The 12196-nt window shown below is 36.9% G+C and overlaps 1 protein-coding gene across 2 annotated transcripts in view; it reads right to left on the minus strand.

The window, feature by feature from the left end:
* The window catches only part of PDE11A (phosphodiesterase 11A), a 109808-nt gene that overhangs the window by 47500 nt on the left and 50112 nt on the right, over window positions 1-12196 (minus strand). For both annotated transcript variants that reach the window (XM_058421327.1, XM_058421328.1), the window contains 5 exons: window positions 11846-11981; window positions 9556-9631; window positions 8082-8149; window positions 7631-7723; window positions 4931-4981 (listed from right to left, as the gene is read on the minus strand). In XM_058421327.1, the coding sequence (XP_058277310.1) occupies window positions 4931-4981; window positions 7631-7723; window positions 8082-8149; window positions 9556-9631; window positions 11846-11981 (424 nt within the window). The remainder of the gene's footprint in view (window positions 1-4930; window positions 4982-7630; window positions 7724-8081; window positions 8150-9555; window positions 9632-11845; window positions 11982-12196) is intronic.

Consider the following 12196-nt stretch of genomic DNA (forward strand, 5'->3'; position numbering starts at 1 on the left):
ACGGTGCTTTAGTTCTCATTTTACGTGGGCAGTGGATGGGGAAAAGCAGAGAAATAAACTGTGTTTTACATCTTGTGATCAAAAGAGAAAAAGGGAACACAATTCAGTATTAACACCTAAGCCCTGGTTACCCTCTAAGTTTTTCTTCAGATTTTCTTATTGTTGCTGTTCTCAGTGGAACCTGAGCAGCTGGAAGAGTGTGTGAGCAGCCTTGGAGGCCAATCTGGAAAATCCTGCAGTGTGTGAAGAGCTCCGCGTTTCCCCACACACGCGGTGGGCTCACGGCTCGCAGCGCCGACGCTGCGGTGCGCTGCGTGTTGTGGGGTTTGGGAAACACGGGGCACCAAACTGACCGACACAGCAGTGCCATAAAAAAAGCAGCAATGCATAAACTGCATTTCATAAACGGTCCAAAATAAAGGCCAGATTGCCTTTCTGAAGTTGAATTACTGAGGAAGACTATGAAGTAATTACGATAAACTACTAAAAATTATTTAATTACAAGCTTATAAAAGTAATTAAAGTAGTTCTAAATTGAAAGATGACATCACAGCAGAGAATAACATAGCCGAGGAATGCTTTCCCTGTTGTTTCAAATATTGAAGATAAAATCAGTACAAAAAATTCATTTGTTTTCATTGTGCTGCCCATTGTTATACATTATGGGGTGCATAAGGCATGAATAACAAATGTTAAATCAAATTCACATGGATCCACCCTAATTCATGGATTCAACTGTTTACATTGTCATATACAGTAGCAGTCTTAAAAGTTATTTCTTTTTTTTTTTTTTTTTTTTTTTTTTTTTTTTGTTCAACTATTTTCATCATTCTGTAGTTAAATGGGTGTTTTTACGAAAGACACAGAAGCCTTTCTATGTGAAGGTAGATCCTAAATAGCCACACCTCAGGCTACAAAACTGAGAAATTGTTATTCATGCTACATCTTGAATTGAAGATTCTGCAAAGCAGGTGATACATTATTTTCCATTGTGTATCTCTCCTGTGTGTTGTTTGACCTAAAAAAGGGAATCTCTCCCAGGGCTATAAATAATGCATCACAGTCATTAAATATTGATCTTGCTTATGCCATTGACAGCTGCGCAATTAGGCTTGCTTCTTAAAAATAGCTTCTTGTACATTTCCCATAATAGGACAGCGCTTACATATTCTCTTTGGAAACTACACTGGCTAAATTTAAAGGTGATGTGTGTTTGTGGGGCTGCTTGCTAAGTCACAGGACTTGTTCATTATTGTCTCATAAATCAGTAACTCTTGCTATAAATATCCTGTCCTGGACACCAGTCTGTGTTCTTCACTCATGTATCTATATTTGTCTAACACATAACTATATTTAGGCTTGCAAAACCCGGATTTGAGTAAGAACAAACCTGGCACTGCAGGACAATGCTATAGGATATCTTCAATCTCAGACTGATCAGACTTCAAGAGTCTTATCTATTCCAATGACACAAATTTTTATAGCACTAGCACCAGTGCACAGCAGAAATGAATAGTCTTTTAAGTCTAAAATACAAGGGAGAACTGAGTTTTTAAATTCATAGCTATTTCTGACTTCTTGAAAATAAAATTAAGATTGATATGATTCAATGGTGCATTACTTTAGCTTATCCTGCCAAAATTCAGTTTGAATTTAGCATAGTTATGTAGACACAAGGGAGGAGAAGCACCGTGATAAATCATTCTAAGGGAAATTTGCACTCAAGGTGATTTTTTTGTTTGTTTTACTTGCAAATGCCTATGAAAAATAAAGTTTAGGTTTTCTTTCTGTATCTGGAGGAATGGTATCAGAAATCTACCTATCACAGGAATGCAGCACATATCAGAGAACCTAAAAAAAAATTATGCAGTTTGTAAGAATTTAACAGTATATTTATTTTAAATATTTTTGAAGCCATCATAATCAAAACCTGAAAAAAAATCTAAAAACATTTAGTAGCCAATTGTATGACATGGTCCATTTTCATGCCCTCATGTTTTATTGTTCCATATTGTGAACTTAGCTCTGTATTTCTCTAGATCTACCAGCAATAGTGCTTTTCACTTTTTCCCAGATAAACATCTGGAGAAAGGTTTAATATCTTTAGGGTTTCTTTTTATGGTGGGGTTTTCTTCATTAATTCTGAGATGGGATTATAAGCAATAGAAATAAATGTTATTTTACAGAACCTGGTCACAGTGACTATGTTTAATTCTTAAAAAGTGACCAGGTGTATTTTTGAATTTGTATGTTTGTGAATTCACTGCTAACAGTAAGAAATTACTGATGAAATTTTGAGTAAAAAAGTCAACTTTAACTACTCTTGCTAGGCTTTTTATAATGAAATAAAATAATTCACTGGTAAAAACCAAAGGAAAAATAAACTTCAAGTACACTTGCAATTTTTCACTTTTTATCAGAATATTCTTGAGTTCCAAAGCAAATAAAAATTAATGGAAAAACATTTTATGAAGACTATAAAAAATGAGATTACAAAGAGGGAGAGAAAAAACCTGTACTAAAAGAGTGTGTAATTATTTCCAAGATCCTGGGGTCCACTTATAGTATGTCTGGGATACTATGTTGGGAAGTCGTCAACTTGAATGTATTGTCACTCCAAAGTCATTAATTACTGCTGGGCATTGTGTCAGTCAGGAGCCAATAGTGATCGCTCTCATTCAGATGTTTCTGTCGTGTGTGTCTCTGCCCTGACTGAACCAGGACATCGGGCAAATCCTTACAGGCGTTTGCTCTGGCATCTGCCAATAAATCACCACGGAGAGAGGGGACACTTTTAGCCCCAAACACCCCCAGAGGGAGGGATGGTTTATTAGCCAGCCAAGCCTAGAAGATGACCCTAATATAACAAAGGGCTTATACAAAATATAACGACATAATGAAGAGGGAAAAGAGCAATGATTTCAGGGTAGGATGCCTCGGGAGACCTCAGCAGGGAGGCTGGCTGTAAGCAGGGAGATGGGAGCAATTTCATCCCACAGATGGATGGCCCTCTCTGGGATGAGCTCTGTGTCACAGGCCCACAAGTCATGCTGGTTGTCTCTGGGATTTTGTTCTTTTGTTCTGTTTACATTCTGTGGTGTAAAAGCATTAACAAAGACTACTTGAGAGTCATTTTGTCAGGAACTGAAAGTGAGGCAACTGAATATAGATATGGAAAAGGGACAATTTTTCTGAAGAAATAGCCTAACTTACTTTAAGCATACCTTGGTTAATGTTCCTTATTTTCACACCTATGTTCTTTATAAGAATTGTATCTTTTGGCGTTATTAATGAATAAATGCTTTTTATTTCCTTTTACATTATTATTAGCCATTAAATGGAGAGTCACATGCCTTCAAGCTAAACAGATAACGAAAAGACATTTCTTTCTTGGAGACTGGTCTACCTATTAATGAAGTCACCTGGGAAAACAAGTAGAATAACTTCCCATCACATGAGCATCTAAGTCCAAAGAGTTACACAGCAGGTTGTTATTTCAACTACAGAGACTATAAAGGAGAGTTGTCTTTCAGTGGCTGACGGTGATCAACTATGGACCACAGGTGCATAGAAAGATACTGGGGGAATCCTGAGAGTCATAGAAACTATATTACAGGTGCTTATTCTAAGGTAAATGGAAATACAAAAACAAACCAGAAAATTGATGGTGCTTTATGCCTTTCTTTCCTCTTTCTCAACAGTGTTCAGTTCTTTTTGCCAAACACTGAATACAACTTAGTGTGCACACAAAAGTATTTCCTGCAGCGCTGGATGATCTTCAAGCATGCTGATTCCAGCAATACTTCAGTAATCTCATCTTCAGCATACATAAGTGTGGGTAATCACACAGTAACTAGAGTGGAGGGAGACTATTACACCCTTATCACCAGGTATCAATACAGATACCAGGCACAACCATCATCTGGGCAACAATCTACAAATGAATTAACTAGCAAGAGCTGCCCTCCTAGCCCAGTATCAGCTCTATGCCAGGCATGTGTTTCCCCCTTTCACCACTGCCATCCCTGTGATGCACAAAGTAGGTTGCAGCCTAACAGCCAAGTGTCAAAATGACCACCCAACAGCTAGTTTTCAGCCAGAGAGATGTCAGGACTACAGAGCAGGGAATGCCAGCAATATGAGGTCACACCTGTCCAGATCTCCTTCCCAGACCTCACTACAGTCTCTGATGCACTTTGTGTCCAGGAGACCAACAGTGATTCCCACCATGAGAGACAAACAGATTTGAGGAGCCCTCTACCAGCACTGCTTCCTCACAGCCAGGGGAAGCATCACCAAATTTCCCAAGTGCCTCCCCAAGCAGAAAAAGACAGTCTATTGCAAAAGCAGCTCTGGAGTGCTGATGGAAGATGAAGGTCACTGTTCCTCCCACTTTCTAGCCCATGGCAAGGCAGGATTCAGTGAGAACATGTAATTATTGGTCCCTAGCAATGCTACACTCAGAACACATCACCTTCACATTCTGCCAAGGGCACTTATAGGAGTTAGAACATCCCCTGTCCAGCCTTCTGAGCCTAAGCACAATTGGGATAGTGAATGCTCCACTTTTTTAGTAAACACAAGGCAGCTTCCATGCTATAAGATGTAAAGTCTTCAGTTCCTTTCTTTTTCTCTAGTCCCTCTCTCATCTCCTACGTGGTATGATTTCCATGAGATGGTTCCTGCTGAGGAGGCCACCAAAACCACACTGACATGTCGTTCCAGTAGCTGGTGCTGGGACAATGGATTCACTGCTCTTTATCCTCTGAAAGAAACTTTCCATCTTCCCTGCTTAACAGCCTTATACATTGTAAATAATTTTTTACTAAGGTTTTCTGCTTATGATATAAACTTCTCTCGGATAAACTAGACAAATATTAATTTACTGTTATAGTTTCAGAAATAAGTATATTAAAATCTTAAATCTTACCTTGAATTTATCAACTTCTGCCTTCGAACATGTTGCATGATAAGACAGCACCTGCCCCAGAACAAAAGATAAAAAACATTTTTGCGCACTGAAAAGTAGCAGTATCAGGGCTCTGTACTGCAGTCTAATCAATTATGTTTAAAGCAAGTTTAATTAGCATTTGTGTGATAATTCAGTTCTGATTGACAGCATGTAATAGATAATTACAGGTTATCAGGCATACATTTGGCAGTTATACTGCAGGGAATTTGATAGGAAATAACGAACAGTAAGTAATTTAATATTATGAGGATTCCTGCATTGTTCTCCTGAAGTTCTACAATCAAGAAAGAAAGAATTTAATGTAAAAATAACAGTAGATTTACAGACTTTTGCTATACTGAAAAGCTTTAATGCCTATACTAGTGGCACATCACTGCATCCAAATATCAGCACTTCTGTGCTGTGTCTGACATTCTCTTCAATACCATTCTAGAGATGGCAGCATCAAATAAAATGTAAGAAACTCTGCACACCTGCTCTTATTACCTCCTAGTATGCATCTATTTATATGTAGCACATTCTGTCCTTGTGGGTTGATACTAACACTGGACAAGCTCTGCAGAATGTGCGAGAGCCATCCTGTGTTCTGGACCCTCCATGGTCTGGCTGTGCATGGGGCGAGCTGCTGGTCCACGGGGGAGCTCCCAGAGCCAGAGCACTCCCAGCAAGGACAGGTCCTTCTCCCTGCTCTGCAACACCTGACCTGCTGATGGCCTAAAGCTTCGATACTGGCTTCTCACTTGGAAATAATTTTCATTCTATGAATGCCTCTGTTATTCATACAAACACCTAAACTGTGTCTCACAGGGCTTTAAGTTGCAATACCTTGTGGCAGTAAGCCCTAAGATCTATTTGCTCTTATCAGTTTTAGAGATGCCACCTTTTACTATAACAGTAATTCATTCCTGCACTATAAAAGAATAAATAAAAACCATAAACTCATTTGTTCTGTACCCCATTTTACTTTGTACATTATACGTCAAGTCCTTTCTCAAATAGTATCTATTTCTCTGTCCAACCATACTGCTACTTCTCTCAGAAATTGATAAGATTAGTCAAATTACATCTTCTGCTATGACAGATTGCAATTAATACCAAAATTCTCATTAAGCTTCTCCTTGATCTGTATTCATTATATCCCCCTAGACATTTTTAGTCTTCCTTAATATTTATTATTCTAATCTTTAAATAATTTGCAAATTTTGTGTCCTTAGTATAAAAAAAAAGTATTTAGCCTGCCTTTGAATCATGACAACATTTCCTGATCATTTATTTATGTTTTGCTCTTTTATTTATTAGTCAATCTTATCAGAATACTGTATGAAAATCTGTATCAGAATATATGGATAAGAATCTTATTATTATATATAACAAGTTAATTTATTTTACATCTGATATCAATGTGATTTTCAAGTGCCATTCCTTGCCATTATAGCTAAATACAAAATTACTAGTGAAGTATCCTATTACTGAAAATCCACAGTCCTTCATCTGGTACCAGTGTTCAGTAGTTTTCTCCTGCATCTTCCATCACTTTATGCAAATATTATCAAGAGCTGTTGGCCATTTATAGAAAGAATTACTCTTCATTGAAGAATAATGGCTATTTATCAAACCTACACTCTACATGTAAGCTATATGGTTATTAGTCTTTTTTAGATCAAAAGAAAGAAGTTGTATTTTAAACCAAAAAAATTCAATTGTCTTTTATTTCAGTAGCAAGTAACAAACTTCTGTGTGAAGTTTCATCCCTATGCATCCGTGTGTGACATCTACCACTGCTTGTTTTTCTTGCCAGGAGGAGCATTCATTCTAAGGCGTCATGTTGCACAAATATCTGGGACATATGAGGACTTACACTAACTTATGGCTGTGACACGTAAAGCATAAGGGATCCTGCAGGAGGCCTGAACAGGTAAGCTTTTAACTTTTCCTCCTACATGGGTAGATATATACAAATAATAAAAAAACCCGCTTCTGCTTAGAATTTCTAACACCAACAGCCTTACTGACTTTGGAAAGCCTTAACAGGCCTGTGTGCATCACAGGATACAACCCCGCTATGCAGATTAATATCTCACACCCTAAAGCAAAGAAAAAAAATCCTCTTTACAGTAATTCAGTTGGGTTTGATTTTTTCTTTTAATAGAAAGAATTTCATATCTCATTCAGGCCAGTGTTATTTTTGTGGTTTTTATGTAAATGGTACTGCAGAAATTCAAAGGAGTTACACAGGTAAAAGGTGCACACATCAGGGATAATGAGATAATTTTCTTCTCTTATCATATGTGAAATTTAAAACAATACCAATATCTTAGTGATGTTACCCTTTCCTCAGAGCGATGTTTTAAGATTAATCAGTCTTGCATAATGCTTGCAAAAGAGCTGAAATTTCATTCAAACTGCTCTTAATTATCGTTGTAGGAATAATGTAAATTTGTAAAGCTATCCTCAAAACTTCAGGCATTTTTCTCACCATTTCTCACAATCAATAATTATTGATTATTTTCAATATGATAATGTTTAGAATCTCCATATATATAATTGACAACAGTGCTGTATTGTTGAATCTACTAGAGAAGTTTTTTAAAATATAGTTGGCTCTTTTACATGTGGCAGTTAGGAGCAAGAAAAGGTTTCACGAAGCTGTACACATACGTCAAGAGCCACAGACTGTTTTGCCCAGGATTTCTTCACTTGGTCATACATAATTGTGTTGTTGATACCCAGGCCACAGAAAATAACAAAAGCCTAAAATTTAAAAAGAGAAAAAAGAGAGTCAGTTATGAATCAGTTATAATACAGGCACAAAGATGAATACTGTCTTAATCATTAAAAGAAATTGCATGGAAATATTAGGAATAATCATGTTTAAACAGGTTATTTTAAGAATGCAGGTGAGTCACTGGCCCCCAGATAAGAGATTAGATGCCAGAAACTTGTTTTAATTAGGTTGCCACCTTCTAAGGGAGAATTTCTCAGAATTAATGTCAAACCACAAATGTAGACAAGATATTCCCCCCCCATCCCTGGAGTGGACTGAAACAGATTACTGAGAAATACCAAATCTACTGAAAAATATGTTAACGCTGAACTGAATGCCTCTTACTTCAAACAGTCGCTGGTCAGCATCATCAAAGGATTTCCCATCAAGCCTGTTCAATACTTGAGCTACCCCTTTAGAGAGAGTTAACATGAATTATAATCTTCATACATTAATGCACAGTGCAGAATGTTTTATTCATTGGTACAATGTAAACCACATATTTCAAGCTAAAAAGCAAAATGCAAATATTTATTCTGAAAATAATTAAGCAGACACAGATGTTGCAATAATTTGTTTTGATACCAGTACTTTCAGCTGTTATTCTTTACTCTCTAAGCATAATACTCTAAGGGAATCTAAAAGTTACTCACAGTGCTTTCCACAAAAGGTTAAAGATCTGTTTGAGAAAGAACTTGATCACTTTGCTAGCAGCAATCACGTAAGCTGTCCAAAAATTTGGACTTACAAATACAATTTACTGAATCGGTACCTTCATTCCTAAAATCTTAGTTTAGCATCACCTGGGTATATAAACCCTTTTTCACTCGTGACTGGCTCAGTAATTTACTGAGCCAATGAAAAATTGCATTTTCCGATGATTTCTGATGATGAAATGCTGTTTTCTACTACAAAAAACCTTTCTATTTAATTTAGCTACAATAAGCCATTAGAAAAATACTGTAGGAGTAATCAGCTGCCAAAAGTCCAGATTATTTCTCGTTCTTGAAGATAATGTACAGTTCACAACAAACAACAAGACATGTTTTTAAAAGACTCAGCTCCCACATCATCTCTGCTACAGGAGCTCAAAGATCCTGCACGACAGCAAGTGCCTCCAGCAATGCACTGCTGATCTCAGCTCTTCCTGACAGCCACAGTGCGCAGGGATCTGGCTCTTGCCCTGACGGTATAAATTGCTATTGCTTTGACGTCAGTTTGTCTGAGGAAAGTTAGCAGAGGAATCTGGCACTGTTATTTACAAGCACTCCTTTTTGTGCCAGAAGCACGTACTAACGCAGGGCCAGCTGCTGGTGTAGCAGAGCTGTGAAGCATCCTATCAAAGATTCCCTAAAACTCTGTCACATCCTGATCCAGCAACCACCACTGCAACAGGCAACTCCAACCACTGCCACAGCCCCTCCAGCAAATCTTCCCTGTGTCCAGAGTTTATCAGTAGAGGGAAACAGGCACTTAGCTTGTCTGCAGAAACAGTTGCCCATGTGCTGAAGAGGGTGACCCAAGGAAAACATTAATGCATATAAAACATTTTTCACTAATTTGGTTAGAATTTCTGTTTTCACCTCACTAAAGTTCGGTACAATATATAACTTAACAATGACACAACTGGAAGGCTGAAAAAGTCCGTACAGTATCCAAGTCAAAACATCTCTTCTTGGATACTTAGCATGCATCCTAGGTACTGTAACTTCCTAACGATATTCAGCTGGGAAAAAGAAGGAAAAGTAACACAGAATTAAAAAGATGGAACTAAATTAACATTAGCACAAACATTACGCAGCTATAAGGGAAGTCTTACCAATTATTTGGTGGGTGCTGTTCCATATAGGAACACACAGAACAGATCTTATGTGAAAGCCAGAAATTTGGTCAGCCTAAAATGTAGAAATGAGAGCTTCCATTAGTGGTGCTGTTTTCAGCCTTTTAAATCATAGTAATAGAAATGTCAAGGAGTAAGTTTACATTATAAATGTCATTTCATATGAATCAGCTCTCAGAAAAAATTCTGCTGAAACTTCATCCCCAGTAACCAAAAGTCATAAAGATTATTCTAAAAGTTGCCAAAGAAAATACAAACAATGGCATCTTCGACACATTAAGCTTACACTCCTTGACTCTGATTTGGCACTAAAGACAAACTATACTTGGGGCAATGTCCAGACAAATCCTGGATTACTTACACTAGTGGATTAATAGCAATAACTTTCACTGAACAAGTTTGCCTTAGAAATGCCCTTCCCAATTGTCAAACTGAAATTGAACTTAGCAAGGCAGATATAAAAGAAGGCTTATGGGAAATACACTTTTCCAGAAGAAAGGTGAGAGTAGTAGGGAGTTGTGTAGAAATGCAAGTCAGTAAGAAACGTAAAGATTGAGCCAAACCCTAGATTTGAGATAATTGGTCCTTTTGTTCCAATGACAATTCTCTGCCTTATTTATTATTTTCTATCTAATACAGTATACAGCTTCACAATTTAAGTGTCACTGATTCTTTCTTTTCTACAATTAATAGGTTTTATACTTTAGCATCGCTGCTGCGAAACCTAATGAACAGAAAAGTTTTTCAAATGAGATTAGAGAGTGGAATGCGTCCACTCACAGAAGATGAGGAGATGTTCTCTTACTAAAACTGCCACTGCTACAAGCAATCTTTAATAGAAGAAAACAAAAAGACCAGCAATAATTAATATATGGGAAGCAGGATCACTGTGATCTCCTAGCTAGCAAAAGATATAACTCAGGTTTTAATTAGATTACTGCCTATTTATTCTTAGAACTTATCACTGAAACCAGTGTGGAGTGCCACCTAAAATCCAGGGGAATGGGGTATATAATTGATTCAAACTTATGTCTTAAAATGAACTGCAAAATACTTTTGCATTAAATACTTGATGAATGAGTTGAAAATTGATCATCAACATTTACAAATGAGAAGCAGTGTTCTGAGAAAAAAATAAGAAATTATTTTCAACAGAAGGAGAGAACAGAATTTCTGTTCATAATGACAAATGCATGTTTAATTCTAAGTAATAAGGGATACTACGTTCCACTTACTACTCTTGACTGTAGAAATAATTCAGTAGAAAAACTGAATTTAATAATTAAATTTTCATAGGAACCCATCAAAAGAAAATGATCATTGCCCTTTTTATAATTTTCTTTATATATATTGGGTCGTGCCTCCAACTTGGAAAGGACTAACTGTGAAACAAATAAGAGATAGTTGAATTATTCAGGACAGGATATAATACAAGTACAATTGCAAACATCAAGGACTGGCCTGCTCTAAGTTAGCATATCTAAAAACTCCAGGCATTAATTGTAGCTCTGGCAATTCAGAACAGATTAACATCAATTCAGTTTTCTTTTATACTTTTACAGCAGACCTCTTTTATTTTTTCTTGGTTCAAAAACTTCTGCTGGTTTGAGAGATAATCCCTTCAATGACATGTGGAATAAAATTGGAAACAAGCAATCTCAACATGAAACCCTTCCAAGGACGCTCACTGTAGTAATATATTTTAGGGAGCTTTCTGACCAAGGCTGTGATTAATGTGCTGTACAACCGCTGGCCAGGTCCTCCATAGTAATGCTGGATTAGAATTCAGTGAAGATTTTGTCCTTCCACATACCTCTAACATTTATTTAAATGTTATTTTTATCTGTAGCTACACCTTTCAACAGGGAATTAATACCTTAAGATACACAAACAACTTTTATTGGGAGTGATTTGTATCTTGAGGAAGTATCCAATCCAGTGTGTATTTGAGCAAATTAAACTGTTGGTTGGCTAAGTTAGATCACAAACAACATTTGTCTGTCTGGATACCAGCTCTGTTTACACTCTGTCTGTGTACAGCCCCAGTCACCCCAACAGCTAACAGCGCTGGTGGCTGCTAACACTCAACACCAACAAATTTTCAGCAATAAAAATAAGTTTGCATAAATATCAAGGCAATTGGTAGTGGAAGTTATCACTTATAAATAGGAAAAAAAAAAAAAAGAATCATGGACAAAGTAACTGCTTAAAGTCATACACTAATTAAGTGATCTGTTTACTGTATAAAGCCGTATCAACAATCTCTTACCTCAGCATCAAAGCGAGGATCCTGATAGGCATCACTGATGTTCACTGGGAGACCTGTGGAAGCGACGAGTTCAGCAATGCTGTTATTTATTAACCAGTCAGAATAAGACGATGATTTTTCCACGCTGTCTTTGAAACTATCAAAATGCAGGGCAAGGGAAGAAAAGAATACTGTCAACCTTAATTGCAAGTCCAGCATGTCTTATGTGCACACTAATAGGAACAGCAGAACCATTCATGATTATTATTGGTTACCAAAAATTAACTATAGAGTGATAATTTGGTATGATTGAAATGGTACCTCAAAAATTCTCTCCTTTACATAACTCTTTCTATTGAAAACAGCATTGGT

Source organism: Hirundo rustica, chromosome 7 (genome assembly GCF_015227805.2).
Source record: "Hirundo rustica isolate bHirRus1 chromosome 7, bHirRus1.pri.v3, whole genome shotgun sequence".
Taxonomy (NCBI): Eukaryota; Metazoa; Chordata; class Aves; order Passeriformes; family Hirundinidae; genus Hirundo; species Hirundo rustica.